We start from the raw sequence: 24,355 nt of genomic DNA, 5'->3' as shown, positions 1-24,355 counted from the left end.
ACATGTCATTCAAAAAGCAGTACGTAGGTCTGATTGACCCTACAAAAGCAGCAAATACTTCTTACTTGATATTCAGCGCCCCTAACGGTGTTAATCAGCAACATCAAATAAAAAATCCACAGCGTAAATCTCTCGCATATCATGTGTGATAGAAACACTACAGTTCATCAACACTAGAGGCAGCACTTTACTATACAAGAATTCTAACGACAACTCGACGAATTAGAAATTGTGAGTCCCATCGGACCTAAATATTAATTTTAGAAGGAGAGCATCCAGTAGGTTCGATCGAACCGACAAGGCAGCTAACGTGTTAAAGTTGAACTTCCTACTTGGCCTGTCGATTACACAGCTCTGTGAAAAGTTTAAGACGCATGGTACTATTTTGTGATGCGCACAAGGCAGGATCTGGAAGACCACTTGCTAATACAAGTAGTACTTCTTCGGCTATGATTTGAGAAACCGGCAACCGACACTTTCAGTCACTTCGAACACTTTCAGTCACTGTACAGGCGCAAAAAACTCGTCTTGTACTTTATAGTAATATGTATTAAACTAGTGTTGGATAATTAAACATGGCACTAGCACACATATCAATTATCTTTCATTAAAGTGTGTATACTTTTTCTTTACATACACACACACACACACACACACACATATATATAAATATGTATACTCTGTACAATATAGGCTTCAGTGTATAGTAAGTAAATGTCTTTTATACTGCATATACTAATAAAATTATATGTTTTTCATTTCTAGAATTTGTGGAGTGTTCATAGTAAGCTGATCGGCAGTGATTTTACAATATGAAACAAGCGAAGACAAAAGAAATAATAATTAGTGAAGATTTCCAGGATACATATTAAATCAAAAGTAAAATTCACAATATTTTAAATGTAAAAAAAAAAAAAAAAAAAATGATTTGTTATATGAGTCTTGTAAATAATTTGCAATAAGTGAATTTTGCATATTTTTGTATTCATTTGTTACAGGAATTTTTAAAATGAAACTTGTATAGAGATAGGAAGTTTCGTACCCCTTCATTTTTAAGCATTGTGGTCTGTGTCATGTTCATAATTTCAGAATGTCTGGTTTCGTGTTGATAAAAGAAAACAAATATACAGGGTGGTAGGTAACTCCACCAACAAACTTGAGAGGCGATTCCTTATATGAAATGAAAGAAAAAAGTTCTAATAAACATGGGTCGAAAAATGCCTCCTTTCAGAGCTATGATCCATTGAAAATTCGAAAAATCATTTTTTAAAACTCCCTAACTTAGAAACAATAGGACCTATCCTAAACGGTTTAAGGAATTACACAGGAACTGGTATACGCTCTATCTAAATATCGATGTTTCAGAATTCACTGGTACCAGCGAAAGGAACGCACCATTAGTACTTAAAGGAGTATTCCTATACTTCAACTTCCTTTTTATAGTTCCTTTCACCGATAACGGAGGATGGTAAAACATGGATATTTAGATAGAGAACACACTAGTTCCTGTGTAATTCCTTAAACCGCTTGGGATAGTTTCTATAGTTTCTAAGTTAGGGAGTTTTGAAAAATGATTTTTCGAATTTTCAATGGATCATAACTTTGAAAGGAGGCATTTTTCAGCCTATGTTTATTAGAACTTTTTTCTTTCATTTCCTATAAGGAATCGCCTCCCAAAGTTTGTAGGTGGAGTTACCTACCGCCCTGTATATATAATGTAGTATTTACTTTTTTTGATGAAAAAGAAGAAAAAAAGGAGATTTTTTTTTTTTTTTTTTTTTTTGTTAGACTGATTTAATGAGGAAAAAGGCACATTATTAGATTTCTAAGCAATGATGTAATTGATGTGATTGTGTTTGATCAAAGTCTTCTGGTTCTTTATGAATATAGTATGATTGTATTAATAATCGATTTTACAGTATACCTTTAGTACTATAGATATATTTGTGTATCAATTAATATGAGGTCGCTGTAAATACGTTATTTTTTCTTTTCATCTTTCTTTTTCTTTTGTTTTCTCTTTTTTCTGTTCTTTCTTTCCCTTTGTTCCTGTTCTTTTTTTAAATAAAATAATCGTAAATGCAAAGCACGAAATAAGAATTTAGTCTTCGTAGTGAATTAATGCTTAGAAAGCAGAGTTTAGGAGCCTGACATACTAAAAATAATACAAAATTTACTTTTTTTTTTTCCTTTTTCGTAAGTGAAAGGAGATAATGAAATGCAACTTATCACAGTCATCGAAAATGTTATTCTTCAACAGAAAATATGAACTTGAAGAATTTTCAATATTGCCAGAATAACATTTCCCCCAAAATCTAAGTTAAGGCAGCCACTCGAGGAAGGAACTCAACTGCATTTGATTAGGTATCATGTTGTTTTGGAATCTTTGTGAACTACTTTTTAAATAATAGTTGTATTTAGTTTGTAATAAACAAAATAGTTTTAACACACACAGTTATTAAAATTAAGTAATTATGTTATTTAAATAGTACTTCACAGGGTACCAAGGCAATATGATACATAATCAAATGTAGTTGAGTTCCTTCCTCTAGTCGCTGCCTTAACGCTTCAACCGAAACATGGATCTCTGAGACCCAGTAGTAAATTTTAAAACACAATGGTGGCAACCCTGGTTGCTCGTGAAGGTGTAAATTTATTTGGCCCTTTTATTATAAAAGACCTTAAATACATATCAAAGTAAATATAATACAAAACTGACTTATGGGTCTCAGAGACCTTGTGTTTCTCATAACGTTTCTGAAATTCATGTTTCGGTTAAACTTAGATTTTGAGGGAAATGTTATTCTGGCATCACTGTAATTTCTATGGATGGCAACACTAAAAATTCTTTAGGTTCATAATTTTTATTGCAGAATAACATCTACGATTGTGCTAAGTTGCATTTCATTATTTCCTTCCACTTATGAAACACAAGCAAAAGAAAAATGGTAAATTTTGTGTTATTTTTAGTGTCAAGCTCTTAAACTATGCTAGATTTTTTTTAAAAAAAAAAGAAAGAAAAGCTTAATACGGAATTTCTATTTCAATAAAATTTATATTAACACTTTCGCAAGTATAAAGGTAATCTTGGATCTCGTTCTAGTAGTAATAATAATAATAATATAAAGAAGAAGGAAAATAAGAATATAAATCTACTAAAAATAATTCGGTGCTGAAATTTCAATGCTGCAAACTTTTCAACCTTCTTGAAACGTACCGGCAAACAGTGTGTCGCGAGCGCTTTTGAGATAGAATCGCTGCTACAACACATTTCCTATGCACTTTTATCTTATATTCTGTACTTTGTACTACTAGAGACATCTATTCATCTACAAGTAGGACCTTTCTGTTGTTTACTTGTGAAAGATATATATATTCAATCTCTGGTATTTCTGGCATCCAAATATTGTATGGCAACAAACAATAAAGCTAATTTCTTTTAAAATGTACGGTTCCTATTTTTGTTTAAGTGATCACTTAGTGACAGAATGTATGGTCGTGATTTCAATCCCAGGTCTTGCCATTTTAGGTTTGGCGATGTCAGATTATAAATATGTATTTTACTCCAATTGTATATATAACTTTTAAATCATTATTTTTTGTTAGCGTATGTGCCATAATGGAATTTAAAAGAAAGAAAACAAAGATTGAAGTACATTTAGCATAGATATGTAATTATCCTGCTTAATAACGAATGAGTATTTTAGTGATATACCAGTAAATGTGAAGTATGACGTTGGTAGTAAGATGACTTTCTGTGAATGTACCTATACGATAGTTCATTTAGGAACATTTTATGGTTGAAGTGGAATTAGTATAAGATGAATTGTATCAAGAAGTTTTAAATATTTTAGGGGAAAAAAAGATGTTTTGTATTTTGTTAAAGTAGACTCTGCAGCTTGATCAAAATTTTGTTAATTTGTGGCCGTTCAATGCAATTAAGAACGGAAAAAGTAAATTTTAAAATATACATATATATATAAAATATAAATTCTGTCTTTTCGGATTTATAACATTCTAACGAGTAAAGTTCGCTTGAGTTTGTGGAGTGGTAGCAAAGTTATTATCTGTTACGCCAATATCGTAGAGAAAAATGTCTTAGATTTATTAAAAACGAACCTTGTAATTTAATCTGAGAAACTTGAATGTAATGTGAATAGGTTTTCGCTGATACGCCTTGTGATAAATATTTTAAACTACTTTCTTATACATATAGATAGATATGTGCTTAGTTCCCAAACAGGCGGAGGGACGGGGAGGGGGGGGGCTAATTTTGGAAGTCAAAACCTTCCGAAATTCTCTAATTTACACTGGATAAAATACATTTGAAACCATCTTTTTAGAGAATGACATTTGCAACGATTTCCTTTTTTGTGGGTACAACCGTAGATTGTTGTAGTTATAATAACCAGTTTAAACTCTTTGTGTACCCTATGTCTTCTGTACGTGTTTTAAACATCCTCGTTGTATATAGCGATAAATCAGACAGTTGTAAATCAGGCTAATCTATTGCAAAATATTGCCTCATTTAGCCTAAAGGGCATAATTGTGAGATGTCGAACTAAAAACAAGCAAACAAAAAAGAAAAAAATCCTATTATTTCATTTTATCAGACGGCGATTTCTGCCACACGTTCTGAATAATGGACAAGTGATCTCCGCGCGTTGTGCGCTTCTAAAGTGTGATAAACATGGCAGAAAATGATTTTTTTTATGTGAATGTCCTTGAGTGGATAATGTGAACAAGCTGCAGTGTGCTGTTTTGTACATAATCTTCAGTGTTTATATTTCTAAAATTTTAACTATATAAACTGTTGAAAAAAAAGTGTAAATGAGAAGAAAAACATTAGCGTTTAGATTGTGTATTAAATTGATCTGCAAATGATAATGTTTTGTAAAGAATTGATTGTATAGTCTTCGGCAGAAGTACATATGCTTTCTCTTGTCACTTAAACGTGTAAACAAATGAATGTAATTATGGACTTAGGGAGAATTGTGCTCTCTGTGCCGAAAGAAAGCTACCCAAATCGATGTATTAGTTCTGTAGTAATAGGGGAAAAACACATCTGGGTAGTATGTTCATTTACTGGGCATTGTGATTTGTTATAAATATTCTCTCTTAGTGTATCATACCAATGAATTACGTTTTTTCCCTCCATGTTCTTAAGCATATTGTATATAGGAGTATGCTGTAATTGTAAAATATGCTTCTGTCAGTAAATTTAAAATTAAATATAAACAGTGTATGTGCCAGTATTTTAAATGACTAATAAAATGTTGTATGCAATATATTGTCAGTTCAAGTTAATAGCAGTGTTGAATGCATTTGTGTATGTAGATTGTAATTATGTGATCATATGTAACATTTTCGGATGCGAGGAACATAGGCGGAGTTAGTTGAGTCAATGTGGGAGACATAATCAAAAAAAGAAAAATATGTCTGTTACTAAAAATTTTAGGTGCAGTGGCCTCAATATCTCCGCTTATGGTAAAGAAGATAGCGTGATTTTATATTGGATGTTTATTATTTTTCCAAATGTAACATTGCATAAAGTTTTTTGTCTTTATTAAGCTTGATTTTATAATGGATGTGAATCATTTTTCCAAATATAATATTGCATAAAGTTTTGTGTCTGTATTAAGCTTGATTTTACAGTGGATGTGTATTATTTTCCCAAATGTAACATTGCATAAAGTTTTGTCTATATTAAACCTAATCATTACATGTTGTTATCATCATATTAAACCTAAAATAATTGAAACTCTCTCTTTGTTGTTTAATGTTGTCAAAATTTGAGAACAGCAGATATTGACAGAATGAATTTCGTACTATGTTATCCAAGTGCTATTTCTTGTGTTTTCCAAATGTAGTCTTTAATTTGTGTTGACCATCGTCTCCGACATGCATAGAAGACATTAAACTCTTTTCACAGTCACAGAGCTTCATGTCAGGTGAATTCGTAGGATGTACATCATTAACATTCTTCAGGAGTTCGATAATATTCTAGGTGCAACGCCATGGCGTAAGCATAATCATGCATACAGAGTGATCGTCTTGTTTCTCAGAGGTGAATGACCACGTTTTTTTTATTCAGTTTTTGGTATTTTAGCCTGAGGTGTCTTTATTTTGATCTAAACTCTTTTGCTTCTGTTTCGTAACCGTATGTTAAAGCATCTTTTGAACAAATTTGAAATGAATGCATACGTATTGAAGAAATTAACCAAAACTAACTCTATAGCTTATGGAATCCGGAGGTTGAATGCCGCGTTCACAAAAGCACTCCATTGACTTCTATCCTTAACCATCTGGATCCAGTTTCTACTTTCCATTCCTATTTTTCCAAGATCCATCTTAATATTGTCCTCCCATCTGAGCCTAGGTATTCCTAATGGTCGTTTTCCGATTGGTCTTCCAGTTAAGACTTTGAAAGCATTCCTCCTTTCTTCCATCCTGGTTATATGACCTGTCTACCTAAGCCTGTTAGACTTGCCTGAACCTCTTAGATAAATTCCCTGCATACGTATTTAACGAAAGCAATTAACGCATTTTTAATATTATTTAAAAAAATATAGTTTGTCGAGATTTAGTGATTGCTTGGTCGCTTTTGTCTTTCCGCTTGAGCTGGCAATAACCAGAAGAGAAATGATGTCAACATCAGAAGTTGAAACTAGCTTGCATACAGTTGTTATCGAAAGTTTAAAATTGACATGGAATATTAATGTATAAAATAGTTTGTAATGCTATCAGTTACATGAATTATTATTTTTCCCCTTTAATTTTATATAAATGTTATATGTTATCTGTAAAATTATGTTCAAAAAGAAAAAAAAAAATTCGAATTGAGACTTTTCGTGTTTTTAGAAGATGAGTAAAATATCCAGTGTTTCACCGAAGAATCTCTGCAAGAATTCTTTTCTTCAAAAACAGCAAGTTTATGAATACAGATTCCCACTTATTTGGCGAGCACGAATTCTCTATCTTTTCCAGGTCACGATTTACAAATTTGTAGGCCTATATATAATATAAAAAGCAACTATATTTTTCTCGTCAGAAAGTTCGTCATCTACTATGCCTGTACATATATAGAGAGGTGTGTGGGCAGAAAAGTTTTGCAAAGCCAATTAACTTCTTTTTTTATATATAGAATATTCACTACCAAAATAATCGGATAAGGCAAAAAGAAGTAAAAATTCGCGCTTAAATTCCCTGATTTTCCAGGTCGGTGGAAACTTTGCAAGAACTCGTTTGTTCAGTTTTCAGTTTCAGAACTCTTGCACCTAAGGAGCAAGACATTTTCATAAAATGATTCGATCTTCGTGTGAATGATTTTATCTGTTGAGAATGATCACAGTGTAAATGATCGAAACCGTTTTGGTAAACTTTTCAAGTAGATTCCCACTCTTTGAATACATATTTCTGTACTAACAGATGTAAGAGTTCACATTACTTTCCACACAAACATTCCATTCATTAGCTCTCTGCATGCAGAGTAAGTTTTATCTGTCTAATACACGAGTCATATCACCAGTATTGCCATTTAAAAAAAAAATCCATTTGATGCATTGCTTTGTTCAAATCTCGTAAACACACAAGTATGCATATAACAAAAACACGTACAAATGAAGTTAATATTACGTATGGTGTAGAAAACTGATGGAATGTTGGAATGTATGACTGTGTGCTTGCTGAGCAGAGTTTTCTTTGCTTGAAGCCTGAGGCCAACTGAATTAAGTTGTAAACTTGAGTGATGGTAAGTAAAACCATTAATGTCTTAAAGTGTTAATCATTAATCGTTAGGAATAAACCACCATGAAGGGGATAATTAAGTATGATCTTTTATTTATACTGAGAAATCATTAGGAATAAACCAGCATAAAACGAATAATTAAGAATGATTCTTTGTTTATATTAGGAAGTCATTGGGAATAGACTGGCATGAAAGGAATAATCATTACGACTAAACCAACATGAAACAAACAATCACTAGGAATAAATCAGTATGAAAGGAACAGTTAAGAATGATCCTTTATTTATACTGGGAAATCATTAGGAATAAACCACATGAAAAGAATAATTAAGAATGATCATATATTTATACTGGGAAAACATTTTTTTATGATAGACACTGCTAAGTTCATAATAAGTAGGTGACTGAGGTTTCACTGTATTGTACACTATATAAAAATTAAAAGTAGAAAATGCTGTATGTACGTCCAACTTCAGTAGAGTTTATCTCAACATTGGTAAAATTCATTCTGCCAATAAATGTATATTTACATTACAACACTTTTTGGAATTATATATCTATATACATATATACATATAGCCTATAAATCTGTTTGTCTAGATTGCGTAAGTTACCCCGTAGCTTACAAATATCTAGACCATTGGCTGTGAAGCGCATGCGTGATAATACCAAAGGCCATGTTTTCAATTATATCTGGTGGCGTTTGGTTCTCATCACCCTGGCTGTGGTGCTTTGTTCTGTGGCAAGTTTCCAACGGACAGAATAAGGCTCTTTTTTTTTAGGAACTATGATAAACAACATGTATGTTTGTATGTTGCTTCTATGCTTATATAATGTATCATCTATGTATATACATATATATGTATGTGTACGCGTAAATAATTCGGATTTCAATCTGGGTAAAGAAAAGCTATTTGTATTGGTGTAGGCAGTGGGAATACATTTAAAACTTTTTTTTTTTTTTTTTTTTTAAGTAAAGCAATTATATAGTAACGTTTCGTTCTGAAGGTTAATCGTTAGACTTACAGAAATATTACCAAAGAAAATTAAGTCAGTAGCAATTCTGTTAAAATTATTGGATTTTTTCCCCTTCGTTATTCGAATCTTTATTAATGAGAGAAATACTCGTTTATTGGAATAATTATTTTGTTTAAATAGTCGAATTTTAACTACAATAGTATGTATGTAGTTTGGGCAAAGAGAATTTTCATAAATATTCTACCTTCACAGGCGGATCACTTTTTTAATGACTTTGTCTTAATACAAATATCTTCTTTAAGATAGTACATCAATACAACCTTTTATTTTCTTTCTCCCCCCCCCCCTCAATCTTCCTCCACACTACAGAATTTCTTTCCGAATAGTATCCGAACAAACTCTTTACAGTTTCACCTTGTATCACGAAGCAACTTTATTTCAATCACACAGTTTCAGTGTGTGCTGACACCTTTATTGATGTCTTCTAAAAAATTCTAAACTGGACACGTGAAGGTTTATACCTATCTGTGGAATCTTTCTGAAAGAAAAGTAAAATAATATAAATATACGTCAAATCATATCCTTAAATAAATGTTATTTTTTCATTTTTTTATACATATATTTCGAAAAATGCTACTAACATTTCATAATGGTTTCATAGTTTCCATGTGGTATTATTCGATTTTTTTATGAGCCCTCAAATTGCGATCTTTACCATTGCATGTATCTTTGGTTCACATTTCACGTTGTGAGTAATAGTACTAAGTCCTATTTAATTCTCTACGCTATAATAACACTACGTTGTATTAATACGTTTATGTTAAATGTATTCCTTAATGCAGTATGTAGTTCAGGATTTTTATTTTGCCATATTGTATATATGTAGCTTTGTGTGAGAGGGTTGTTTTATCAGGATGTTGCTTACAGTGTAATTACTGTACAGTCGCGAAAGTGCAGTTGTCTGTAATATCAGTGGTTTTCAACCTTTTGTCTTCAGTGAGGAACTTCATTGATTACTTACTTTTATTATTAACCCTTTGCGTTCCAGTGACATAAATGTGGATGTCATAAAATACTCCGTTGCAACATACCAGTGACATCCATGGGGATGTCATGAAAACGTATCCTTTATTACGGGTCGTTTTAATCCTGGAGGTGATGAAATTTTTTAGTGGATGTAAGGCATGAGTTAGTTCTGCTATTTCTCCTTAGGTGACAGCACCTTACTGAGAGAAAAGACAAAAAAAAATTTGTTTCAGTAGATGGCAGGCGTAAGGGAGCCATGTGTTTGTTTTGACAATAAACTATTGGCAATATTTGTGTTCAATTACGACACACATGTGTTTGTTTTGACGACAAGTAATTGGCAACTTCGATATCGTGTTTCGAGATCGGGAAAAAATTTCTTAGATCTCCAGTCAGTGTTGCCAACCTAAAGCAGCATAAAATTCCTTCAGAACATCAAAGTTTCCCTTTTTAGTCCAAATGTTCCACAATGCAAATACTTTTTTTTTTAATCAGTAATGTGAATGCTATAAGTAATTGGCAACTTCGAGATCGGGAAAAAATTTCTTAGATCTCCAGTCAGTGTTGCCAACCTAAAGCAGCATAAAATCCCTTCAGAACATCAAAATTTCCCTTTTTAGTCCACATGTTCCACAATGCAAATACTTTTTTTTTAAATCAGTAATGTGAATGCTATCCTCGCGCTTGTACAGTAACTATTTCCTATATAACAATCTAGACAATCTTTTAACAGTAAATGAAAACGTGGTATTACAGGACGCACATAGGAAAATGACACCTGGAACGCGATGGGTTAATATAAATTTCTAGTAGAAATATAGTTAAATTAATAAATTCATTAGTCGTATGATTGTTGTACAGAAATTTTGAAAATTTTACATAATCTGAACACGTTTCACGTCTAAGATCTGCAACCTTTTCTTTTTATCATTATCATGTCCGTGCAGCAAAATGGGTTCATCGGGAAACACGGGTTGAAAATCGCTGTTATATCATGATCTTAAGTGTAAATGTGCGTTAATTGTAAGTGAATTGTAGTGTGCAATTAACAAAACCAAGACTGACTGACTGACTATTATAACATATATCAAATATTGAATTTCAAAAGACCATTTCGTCGTCAAAACAAAATTAATGGTAATTCATATCATCCCTTACATACCTTACCTCGACTGTAAATTTTGTCAGTTTTTCTAGGTGTCGGACATTTTGATATTGAATATTTGTATTCCACTTTCTTAAAATAAAATTGCAAATTACTAATACAATTATGTGTCCAATAAACTGTCTTTTTATGAAAGGTGTGTGTTTAAATATTTATGTGAAAGAAATAAATATTCGACTTGTGCCATCAGCAGCATCTTTTTTGTATACTGTATCTTCCACATAACTATGCAGTTTCTTCAAATGTGGATAAAATATAAGGACAGAATGTATTTTGTAATTCTTTGGTAACATACATTTATATGTGTGTGTATGTAAAGTAAATGTGGATGTATGAGATTTTTCGTTTACATTCTACGAAGTGGACGAGAAGCCGTCCACGCTTGATAATTATTAAATCAATGTGTCTAAATGGGTGTTTTACTTACGCTTTTGTGACGTAGAAAAGGACTTTTCTGATGTAATCATACTGAAGACTCTTTCGTAGTGTCATGCAGTTATTTGTTCTGGCATAACGTCGAACAGATACGTATTCCAGATCATTGTTCACGAAAAATTGTCCTAATACTAGGACTTCCTGGTAGTCATGATAATAATGCGAAGTTTACGGTTTCTTTATGCTATGGCGACCTTTTCTGTCTGTTTCAGATAAAATTTAACAAGTTCTTTTCTTTCTCTTCTTTTACGTAAGCACAATATAGGATTATAATTATATTCTTTAATGTTCTCTGTGTTTACAGTGTTTACCAAGATTTGAATGTGGCAGGCAAATAAGCTATGTTGTTGTAGTGTCTTCATTACATTGCGAGACATTCATCTTGTATGGATCTTGCTTCTATATCCATGTGTAAACAAGTCAAAGCATTGCAGCCATTTTCAACAACTTGTGTTGATGTTATTTTTATCTCCGCGGTTTGCAGTATTCCGATCGCAATGCTTGTGCACTTAAGCACGGGGTCTGCTTGTTTTAAGGTGGTTAGCGAAAGCGTAGCACTAAAACTATTGAATTCGTATTTGTTCTCAGAAAGAAGAGTGAAAAAGGTAAGGCATTTCACTGTTGACTTCTCACAGCCATGTATGTATGTGTTTTTAATTGTCCACACTAGCGTAAGTTCATTCTTGACTAATATGTTAAAATCCTTACTTTCGAATCCACACGTAAACTTGAACGGTCTACAAGTTCAAATCTAAATTTTAATATTAATGAAATAAATATAATTGTTAACAATGAGAATTGTCAAAAAATGTGATGTTCCAATATTAATACTTTGAGCCTTATAATGATCGTGAGGTCCGTATTTGATGAATCACGATTTCTTGTAGGCGTGATACGACTTATTTGATGTAAAAATCACACGAATATTAATTACAATGAATACAAGCAAAGCAAACATGTAAATTTGTACTTCCAAGTTTCTAGGTACAAAATATGCAAATGGATTTTCAACTAAATTCCCATAACCTGTATGTTCCAGTAGGAAAATGTACTATGATAAGCAATGAAGTAGGAGAAACTGGAATATCAAGGCCAGTCATGGTTAAGACTTACGTATGTATAGAAGTGATGAAGGTGGTCGAATACTTACATATTCAAATATAAGTCGTCCTGTTTAGGTAGCAGATCATAAAGCTAAACTGGACTTTTTATTCACTATATGTACCTAATATCCTGTATTAAGTATGGCGCAGAGCCGACTGACTATTGCACAGACATAATAATTTTGATTGACGGGGTGGGAACCAAAAGAGGAGAGAATGTCACGTTATATAATCAGTCGCAATGAAGCATTGGAGCCCAGAATATCGTGTTACCTCAGTTCGTAGTTATTACGAAACTAAATTATTCCAGAAGTGCTTTTTTTTTCTTTTTTTTCTTTTTTTTTTTAATTAATTAATAGATGATACTTGGTCGACATGATAAGGTTCTGTCTTGTACCATATTCGCTTGGATGAACAAGTTTGAAGAGTCTGGTAGTGTGTTGGATGTGAAATATGGAGCTCCAAGAACAGTGCGAACTCTTAAGTTTCGTCTGTAAAATCGTTGCACTCCTGGCACAGACTTAGTTTCGTAATAACTACGAACAGAGATAACACCATGTTCTGTGCTCCCATGCCCCATTGCGACTGAGCAATATTCAAGTTTGAAATTTGTCAGTGGGCTCGGCACCACCCTGTATAAAAATTCATTTCTTCATCCTTAGATAAATAGAAATGACAATAATTTCTAAAAGCTATTGATTAGCCAGGTCGTAGTACTCAACACAGTCACTTTACAAGGGCTTAAAGTGTTAATAACCATAAAGTCTGCTACTCGAACTCCTCTATATAAAAATGTGTACGAGCTTCCTTACTTGTCGTATAATGCATTCCATAAAATAGTAATTTCTGTTGATTTGCTTCTTATGAGTGTGCATGTTCTATGCGTATGGTTTAATAGTAGCTATGGTCAACGTAATTGTTGTAGGAAAAATAAAAAAATCAACTAAAAAAAATTAAAATTGCAATATATTGTAGCATATTTGTCTACATAGATTTAGTTTTGTGTGAGACGATGATGACAATGATGCAGTTGCCAAACTAATCTAGCAAAAATATCCATTTTACTGAAATTAAGTATTTACCTATATATCCTGTCATATTTAATAAGAAATACATAGAAAAACAAAGAATCACAAATGGGTCTTTTAGAAACCTTGTCTTCCGTTTAATTTACTCAATAATAAACAGATAATAACGACTTTTCAATATTGATCATTAGCAATGTATATCAATTCTAATGAAAATAGCAGCATTTAATTCAGACTATTGGTAGTAGGAAAAAGAAACTCGAAATCATAATGATTTTCTTACAATTAATTGTAGGTAGTGTCCCCAGCGAGTATCTTAAAGAAATAGCTAAATAACGCACATAATTTGCCTAAAAGTGGCAAAACTATAGGTGAAATTATTTAATATTATAATTCTTTGTTTGTGGTTATGAAATTATTGTTTAGACTTTTCAGTTGCTAAATTTTTAGCTACAAATATTAACATTCTTCTTCTTTTTTTTTTCAAATTTTAGGCATCAACCAAAGCAAACTATAATATTCTTCTGAACATTCTCAAACTAATTGTTTTCATCTGTAATTCAAACTTAAAATACGAGGCACATCCAGAAAGTAACTTCCCCATGCGTCCCATTGCTAGGAAACCGTATGTTGCGCGAAGCGACTGCATCCACGTGAGAGAGAGTAAGGGCCTAGTATGGCGCATGCGCCAGCGGAACTTACCTAGTGCTTTCACTAGCGTTGTGGAAGTGGTTGACGATTGACGTTCCTATTCTAGCTCCCGCCGCGTGTGAAGTGCGAGCAGTGATAAAGTTTTTGAATGCACAGAGCATAGCGCCGATTGAAATCCATCGTCAGTTGTATCACGTCTATGAGTCTAAAGTCAAGCAAGCAGTTGGTAGCAGGATGCCAAAATGTGCATGATGAGACCTGTAGCAATGGTTGTAAAAATGTCAATGCTGATCCCATGCGCCTCGCTTTGTGTTCTGGAGTCAGTTGCTTCGGCACTCACCAGGCGCACAACTTTATTACTGCTCGCACTTGACATTCGACGGGAGCTGAAATAGGAACGTCCATCTTCAACCACTGCCAAGTCGCTACTGAGAGCACTAGGGAAGTTTCGCTGGCGCATGCGCTATGCTAGGACCTTACTCTCTCACGTGCACACAGTCGCTTCGCGCAACATACGGTTTCCTAGCTATGGGACGCGTGGGAAAGTTACTTTCTGGATGCGCCTCGTATTTACAGTACACTTTTGTGGCATCACTGACAAGAGGTGCTATACATCTCTTAGATTAGTTTCGTCGTTTTCAGTACTTCGGTAATTCTAGCTATATATCGGTAGTATTGTTAATGTAACATAATTCTAAAAAATAAGTCCAAGCCGAAAATGTACTCTAAACACTCGAGGTACTGCATGTAAAATGCATTATGGTGTGACGATGTAAATACGTATTCTTGTAAGTAGAAAGTTTAGCAAAATAGCAGGTTACTTGATAGCTTGATTGGAAGACAAATGACTAAAAATTAGGAATTATGAATGCGGAATTAGCTGAAACCATAGTTAGTAGCTACACTATATGCTTAGTAGGTAATCATGGGGAAATGGAGAGATTTAGCCACAAAATGGCTGAAATGACAACATTGATCTTTGCCGTGTGTCTTTTTTCATTCTTTCCATTAAGAACCATTTCAAGTTAAGATTCTTTGGATTTTCATTTCTTCTTCTTATTGTTTGCAAAATACGGATAACATTTCGAGGACATTGCGTCGAGTCACTTGCATCCCATAACTTGAAGTAGAGTGGTAACAGCGTTGTATATGTTATACGTTATGTTAGGTAGGTGTACAACTGAGATAGTTATATAATCATGTTATACAACTCGAGCATGATGTAAATAAGTTGTGAACATTAGTTAAGAAATTATTTTGATTGTATCATTTGTTTTATTGTTTTATATAAGGTGACGTGATGAAAGGTCGGTAAATTTTGGCTTGACTCGTTAAATGTAATGTACGGTTGGAGAATGTAGCATAATAAAAATGGCGTTATGAATGTTTGTATCAAGTATTAACTATATACTCAAACTCCCTTGTTTCTTGACTTGCACAGCATTTCATATTTTATACTATGTTATACAACTTAAGGTCAAACTTGAAAGAAAGGAAAAGTTACAATTGAGTGCTAGATGTGTTGTTTCAAATAAAACTTATGAATCTTCTGCAGCAGAGGTTGTAACAAACACGCTAAGTCTATTGTATATTAGTATTTCTTTTGATATTGAAACTTGGCAGGAGTTTTCCATTTTTAATACTATTACCATTGTGGTGTCATTCAGCCCGTTCGTCCAAAGCGGTTCTTAAAAGTCTCTCTTCACCTCTAGATGCAGTCGAAAATCAAGATAGAAAATATAATATAAAGATGCTATATGACTTAATCCTAGACATTTTTACTAGTATGATTGGAATAAATTATATATATATAGTAAGAATAATACTAAGTCAGCTTACTATACTGATCACAGAACCGGCTGCTGAATGATTTGAATGACATCACTCCCTAGAGGTCATGTGATTATTATGTTCTCAACGAAATGATAGAGCTCCTTCGTGGCTAAGCGGTTAGCGTACGCGCCTTTGGCGTGGGAGACCCGGTTTCGATTTCCGGCGGGAGCTCATGTGGTTCGGATTCCACGTTATAATCAGTAGGTCCAGGTTTCATATAGCCTTGCTGCTGAAAGGGACGTTAAACTCAAAATTCAGTTCATTCAACGAAATGATAGCCAAAGCAAGTAATATAGTTACCAAGCTATGGTTTTGAATAATGTTTAATATATTCTTCTTTAGCTTAAAAGCAAAATTGGGGACGTTAAACTCAGAAAATAAATTAATGTAGTTAAAATTGTAGATAATTCTGTTAATTTAATTGTTAATAGTTACATCGTATAAGAAGTCTTATTCTTAGTAATGTAATGCAGAGAGAAAGTCTTCATTCTGTTCGGTAACTTTTTAATGCAGGTAACCTGCACGAACAAAACTTAAATCTACAAAGTAGAAAATCGTTAATTGGTTTCTGTAAAACATGTTCTGTAATTTATCGGAATATTCTAAAAGTGACGCCCACAGGCCACTGAGCACTATTCTATGTCATAATAAAGCAATATATATATATATATAATTTGTATACCTTTTGGGATCTTGTCTGAAGACACGAATTGCACTATGTGGCAACGTCACAAATAAAGAACCATAGAGTAGATCTAATCTACCAAATAGTTGCATCGATTCTTTCCAGATGGCAGCTAAAGTTGATATAGTTTGATATTAGGATCATTTATTAGTGTAGCAATCGATTCAACTGCTTGATGGTTCGTTTCCCGGCGGGAGCTCATGTGGTTCGGATTCCACGTTAATCAGTAGGTCCACGTCTCATATAGCCTCGCTGCTGAACGGGACGTAAAACTCAAAATCAATCAATCAATCAACTGCTTGATGTATTTGCAGAGTGATGTCAATGCTTTCAAGTTAATTTGCGACGTTGCCACATTGTGAAAGTTTGATTCCCCATAGCGGCTGAAGAATGTCCCGGAGGTCAAACTATCATATAACATTTTCGCTTTATTTTGGCATGTAGAATAGATCTCTGTTATCCGTGCACGCCATTTTTAGAACACCCGCTATATATTATGCTTCAGAATCGTATGCAAACTGTTGTAGAGATGACTGAAAGTATTGGCTCGAGATGTAAATAATTCAATGTCGTCAGATATATTTTATGCAGTTGATGGAAGGAAGTAAAGTGTATTAGTGTATAGAAAGAATGCTTTACGTAATTACACAGGTGTTCTTTCAAGAAAAGGACAACGATTTATGTAATATTTTTAAAAAGGTGTATTTGTATTAACTATATAAATGTTGAACCTATTGAGCCTTTAAGAAAATACATTAGAAAAGAATAGCTCTAATAATAATATAAATGTCAAAATAATGTATTTACACAGATATTTCTTCAACAAAAGAAAAACGATTTATACAATAGTTAAAAATATCGGTACATTTGTTTTAACTATATTAATGTTGATACCTTTTGAGCCTTTAAAAAAGTAGTAGTATAGTAGAACTTAAACCAAACCAACTTTTCTTATTAGCAATTAAACTATTTGAAGGACATTTTGGCCGCAAATGGATTTTAAATGAGTCCAGTGTTGTCACATTTTTTTTTTAAAGTTATCTGGTCGCTATTGTCTCCAGCAGGCACAAGGTAAACTGGCCTGGTTTTCCCCTGAATTATATTACTCACAGATCTTGAGCTTCGAAGAAAAAGGTTGGTTTTGTTTGCGTGTAAACTATAAGAATAAAATTCACTGTAATAATAATAATATAAGTTTTAAAATACATAATATAAAAATGTTTACTTCTATAAATGTAATTTATAGAACTTATTTAAGCTTAATAATTCTATCTATATCTGTCGTGGTAACTATGAAGAAATATTCGTGTACGTTTGTAAAGCAAAGAAAAAATCCTTGTTTTCTTGATAAGTAATTTTAAAATTAATACTTAAGTATGTTATTCATGTATGATTGCTATTAAGAGTTTAAAATAATTCCGTTGTTCGTATTGAAATAGATATAATATATTTAATTACAATAGAAAAATAAGGATATGTTTAACAATATTCATATTGAATATAGCATTTTATGCACTTGTTTCTAGACAAAGCTTTATTGTATGTCATTACTAAAGAGTTTTTTAGTAAGCATTTTGTTTTGCATCTGCTACAAAAGTGATACATGTAACCGGTAGCAAATCGTTCAGTAGCTACGCATTAGAGAGGTTTTTAACTCCGAAAATTAATTCAAAAGATAATTGCTATGACCTATGAATATGGAGAAAATAACAGCATGGAGAAACCTCCATCTTATTCGTATTATTTCGAATAATTACACTGGGTAACAAATTTTGACCAACTTTATGTTTATCTGATTTCTTTTCTTTTTTAAATATCGTCGGGTGGTACTAATAACGTGCATAACATTAGTTTTCCTGAAATGTCAAAAATCGCCTTAAAATTCGTCTTTAACCTTAGAAATCGGGTAATTTGTCGTATTTTCCCTCCATTTTTCGTTAAAACGTAATAACTAAGAAACCATTTGCCCTAACGCAACCGGTTATGCCTTGCTTTTTAAGCAAAGGAACAGGCTTTTAAACTGCGTAAGTTTATTTGCAACATTACATGCGAAAGGAAATTTATTCAACAAATTTTGAGAAAATTCTTATTTTTTCCTCAAAATTAAGTATTTTTAATTTCTTGAGTTGGCAACACTGTTGGTACAGTTAGTCAAATTACGTCAGATATTTTTTTGATCAGAAATTGATTCTGGAAGTTTTGAATTGATATTCACGAGACGACACAAAATGTTGGGGAGAAAATTAGAAATTTGGTTATGAAATCAACTGGAACTTGACAAAGAAAAATGAAAAAAGTCATTTTTCATTTCCGTGTAATAGTTCCTAACCTCTATTTCCAACTAAAATATATTACATTTCTAACACTTTTTATACGCAGAAGAAGTGAATATTAAATGGCTAGTCTATATAAGCAGCAGTTTTGGGCCGGTTTTGATTTTTATCGAGAAATATAGAGCTAATTGCTATCTTACAATATGCTTCACTGAAGAAATTATGCAGAATTAACTTATCACTATGGAGTATGAACACAACGCACAAAATAATAAAAACTTTGCAAAAATATATCCACTTTCACTACAAGCACATAATTTAGAACATTTTAAAAATGAGTACGCTTGATTTTTCGCGTGTGCGAAGCTGATTTGTCATCAGAAATCGATGTCCAAATGTAATCTCCCATGATCGCGGTGTCCCAGCGCCCTTAGTATCTTTTTTCCATTTGTTCATTGTCTTGATGAAAGCGCTCACCATGTTCTTCACTCACATCTGCTAAATTTGGACGGAAAAAATCAAGATGGGAAAACAAAAACTGCAATTTCAACAACATTCTACAACCCAAATTGCGATATAGGTCATTAAAGAATCTATTAACTCCCTATAATTTTCACTCCTATTTTTACCAAGAAAACCTTGCACTAGCGCCCTAAAAGCTTCCCAAGCACTGCTTTCCTCTCGAGTCATTCTATTCTGAAGTCCTTCAGACTGAAGCATGGGCCAGTAAATACGCCTCTGTGATTTTCGCTTCAGTTAACTGTGGAAACATTTGTCTTATGTAAGAAAGAGCTGCAGAATGAGGATCTAATGCTCTAACAAACTGTTTTACAAGTCCTAATTTTATGTGGAGTGGTGGCAGTAAGATTTTTTCTCTTTCAACTAAAGGTTCATGTATGACATCGTGAGTGCCATGAAGTAAATGTTTCCTTTCTGGCCGTACCTTGAGTGTTTAATGACGGTCAGTAGCTCTGCTATCCCAAAGGCAAAGAAAAGACGAATATTTAATATAGCAAACCTAGAAACTCTGCAAACCTAGAAGAAAACCGATCATCTTAAAATCTCCACAAATATCCCATTTATATTTTTGGTACTGAATCTTTTCCAACAATAATTTCACGTTTTCGCAGGCTTCCTTCATGTGGACTGAGTGTGCAACTGGTACAGAAGGATTCACATTTCCATTGCGCAGAAGAACTGCCTTCAAACTTCTAGATGATGTGTCTATGAAAAGACGCCATTCCTCTGGTTGATGTGGGAAACCAACAGCTTCAAATAGACCACTAACATCATGACAATAACACAAACTTCGTTCCATTTTGAAGAATTGTGAAAATGTCTTATGCCTTTTCCTATATTTTGATATTTTACATGTTGGAAGGAGAAAATTCCACTCATTTAAACGTGAACCAAGAAGTTATGCCTTTGATTTGGGAAGATCTAAATCTCTTATCAAATCATGAAGTTCTTGCTGATTAAGCAAATGTGGTTCCTTTTTCCTGGTTTAATGAGAAAAACTAATATCAAGATCGGAAAATTACTCTGGCTCTCCTTCCGATGACAATATCTCTGGTGGTTTGGATACAGGGAGTTCGTCACTGTGTGGAAATGGAGCAATGGATCGGATGGTAAACTGGGGTATTCTATTTTTCTCCTATTCTTTCTGTTTTTATAGTGTGCCACGTCAACTGAACAGAAGTATCTGTCATAATGGTGATTAGTAGGCTCTCTCCAAATTAGAGGAATAGCAAATGGCATACACTTTCTGGTTCCCCGTAACCAACCTTCTAATGTAGAGCGGGAACTACCGCAACACACATGTGGAGCCCAATGTTTGTCTTGATCACCTATGGGCACTCGAAAGTAAGCTTCATATGCAACACAGAACTTTGTTCCAAGCACAATGTTTAAGTTGTTTGGGGTTTATGTAATATCCACAACAAAATGATGAGTCTGCTGACATTTTATCTTCCACACAGCACCTAGTGAAATTAAATGAAATGCCACTAATATAGTTATCACTACAGTTAGTCAATACTGTATGCAACTGGCTTTTTTTTTACCATGCAAAACCCGTAGAAGGGAATACCTTCTCTTGGGAGTGAAGTTAATTATATAGGGAAACTAAGGATAAAGTGGAAGGACAAAGAGGTTTTATTTCATTTATTTGATATCTTTATTTATCCATTATATGGGGATCTTTATTCATCAATTGATTAATAATCGTCAGTCAACGTATGTTCATTATTTGTCGTTCTGTATGTATGATGGGATGAAAGATGCAGTGCAAGTCAGACACCACAACACAGTGATATTGGTTAGTTAGACAGATGAAGGGTTATCTTCTTGTGCCGGGGCGACTCGACACATAATGAGAGACAATATGAAGCCCTTGTTAGTGCGAATTAAGGTGCAAACGATGGATAGATGTTGGGTGATAAATCTGGTGGTTGATATGCTAGTAGAAAGTCGTCTATGTGTTCGTCAGGATGTGTAAGAACATACACTGTAATTAAGTGCTGAAGTGGCGTGGGTTGTAGACGAGGTGGAACGTCTTGTTCAGCATCGATACGTATACTACTGCGAAGGATGGGATGGCATTGCCTCCAACGAGTAATGATGTACCTGGTACGCAATTTTTCTAAGTGAAGAAGGAGATGTGGAAATGGAATACGATCATAGAGTAGCCGGGTAGGACTAGGCAGTTTGATGCGATATGCCAGTCGTAATGCATGTCTTTCAATTATCTGGAGGCGGGTGTAGAATTTGTTATTGGCATTAAGCCATGCGATGTGTCCATGGAGTACAGATGGTCGTAAGAAGACTTTGTAAGTATTTAACACCGTATCTTGATGAAGGCCCCATGAAGTGCCGACTAATCTCTCTAGAAGATTTAGTTTATTTTGCGCCAGAGTTATGAGATGCTGAAGGTGTCCACGCCATGAAAGATGGTCATCAAAGATAACACCCAAATATCTCGCTGTTCGTGTAACAGAAATGCGTGTGCCAGCTATAGTTAGATGTAAAAGAGGCCTATTTCGTCGAACCCGACTGGTATGTCCAGATGGTATGATGACAAGTGCCTGTGTTTTAGTGGAGTTGATACGGAGTCGCCAAGTATTACACCAGTCACAGAACTTATTTATTGCTTCTTGAAGTATAGCATTGATATGCTGAATAGATTTCCCACAGGCAAGGTAAGCAGTATCATCTGCAAAGGTAAAAGTGTGGATAGGGTCAGGAGGAACAGGCAAATCTCGAACATATAGTATATATAAGAGTGGCGATAACACTGACCCTTGGGGTACACCACTAAGTGGGAAAATAGGAAAAGATGAATTAATGCAGACATATGCTATGCGATTGGTGTGCAACTGGCTATCCAAGTCGAGTCATATAGAAATTTACTTACTTTACTTAAGTAAAAGTTGATATTTTTTGTAAAAGTAAGGGGGGAAAATAAATTATATTTTTCTATACAGTTATTTTCATTCAAAATAAATGCTGTATTCAAAATTTGTAACCATAGAACGCATATGTTCCGAAACGGAACTTGCTAATTAATCCACAAGAGTTTGTTCCGTGTTGTCATCTATGGACAGCCGAAGTAAAGGCTGAAATTCTTCTAAAATGGCGTTCTTGAACAAAGACGATTTTGTAAAATTCCTTCCAAACAATCGACATTTGAGGAAAACTAATACCAGATTCGTAATTAGCACGTCAAAATCATTCCGTAAATGTAAAAACATTAAAATAGACAATTTCTTGTTGAGCAGTGTTATTATTATAACGGATTTTAAATTCAAATGTTGACATGGTCGGCATTAAAGTCTTAACTTAGTGTAAATTTTTCGTACAAGCTTTTTTTCTCAGCTAATCTTTAGTAATAAGCAGTTTAATAGTTTGGTTTATGTACTAGTAAGATTCGAAGGTGTACGCAGCGGAGAGATTATTTCAGGGCTCGGTAGCCTTCCTTGTAAAAACTCTGTATTCTAAAATATAAGTTGGATTGAAATAATCTAAAGAAGAACCCCCTCCCCCTTCCCTTAATCGCTACCAACCATATAATTTTTGCGTGCGATATTGGTTTGATTCGTTATTTATCCTGAAAACTCGTATTGTTTACGATCTTTTAAGTCAAATATTCTGTTGCAAATGTACTGTAGTATTAATACAATAAAGCTTAAATAAATTTAAAATGTTTCTTATTATTGTATAGTAATATGATTGTGAGATTGAAATATGAGCATTTATGTAAAATACTAATAATAATAAAGTATGTTGATCAGGTTTTGTCAAAAATACGTTATCGATTTGCTTTATGTAATATTTTAGGTTGAATATAGAAATAGAAATATTTTAGGTTATACTGGTCTGTGAACATTCACTGTTGTGTATAATATAAAAATTGCACTCCAATTGGTGCCATACCTTAGTTGGAGATAGTAAAAAGCTAGTAATCGTAGGAAAAAAATGGGAGCAAATTTTTAAAAATGTAGTATACGAATTAGTTTTTGAAAAAAAAAAAATATGTTACAAGTTCATATGTATGATGTAAATACATATAAATTAGGAAATAAATTTTGTATCGGTCAAAGTTGCTTTTAATTTTTAATCCTATCAGAATTAGGAAGGTGCAGTATGTGCCAAGAATAGATATTTACTCTATGTCACCGTTCGTTACCGGATACCCATACCAGTACATTAATCTATATCATCCAGCACCATATCAGTATCTTGTACGGCCCTCTTTTGCTGCAGTGACGTCCACAACCTTTCGAGGAAGACTTCCCACCAATTTATGTTACGTGTTGAGAATGTTGGCCCATTCATCCTTAAAAGCTGGAAACAGTTCAGTGGTGTTTTTGGGTGGCATGGCCTGGCTCTGAAACGGTGCTCCAACTCGTCCCAAAGTGTTCAATGGGATTGAAATATGGACTTTGGGCTGGTTAATGAAGATTTTTCACACCTATATCCTCGAACTACGTGTTTGTAATTTCTGCCGTATACAGAGGATTGTTGTGCTCAAACAGGTATGAGCCAATACCGAATTATGCCCATAATGTCGGTAGCACAGAATTGCCTAGAATTGTTTGGTATGCTTCGGCATTCATGTTTCCCCGAACTAAAACAACAGGACCAAGACCATCATACTACGTCCGCCGAATTTCACTGTGGGTACAATAAAGTCCTGTAAACAGCGTTCACCGGGCATACACCACACCTACACACGCCCATCAGATCGCTACATCTGATAGCACGATTCATCACTCCATAGAACGGATTTCCATTGTTCGAGAGTCCTTTGGCGGCGTTCCTTGCACCACTGTAAACGACGGGTCGCATTGCGGGCTGTGACGTGTAGCGTGTAAACTGCTGCTCGACCATGAAAACCAAGTGCGGCGATCTCCCGCCGGACCGTTCGATCACT

At 33.9% G+C, this 24,355-nt stretch overlaps 1 protein-coding gene across 4 annotated transcripts in view; it reads left to right on the top strand.

Moving 5' to 3' along the window:
- Positions 1–23,521, top strand: part of Oscillin (glucosamine-6-phosphate isomerase Oscillin) — an 80,130-nt gene extending 56,609 nt beyond the window's left edge. For all 4 annotated transcript variants that reach the window (XM_081737844.1, XM_081737845.1, XM_081737842.1 and 1 more), the window contains one exon: positions 766–23,521. Coding sequence is in view for 1 of the 4 variants with exons in the window: in XM_081737845.1 (XP_081593971.1) it covers positions 766–816 (51 nt within the window). In the remaining 3 variants the exon portion in view is untranslated. The remainder of the gene's footprint in view (positions 1–765) is intronic.
- Positions 23,522–24,355: the final 834 nt, after the last annotated feature.

Source organism: Thermobia domestica, chromosome 14, assembly GCF_964235325.1.
Source record: "Thermobia domestica chromosome 14, izTheDome1.hap1.1, whole genome shotgun sequence".
NCBI classification, from domain to species: domain Eukaryota; kingdom Metazoa; phylum Arthropoda; class Insecta; order Zygentoma; family Lepismatidae; genus Thermobia; species Thermobia domestica.
The sequence above is the reverse complement of the archived record's forward strand: the minus strand, read 5'-3'. Positions and strand labels throughout refer to the sequence as shown.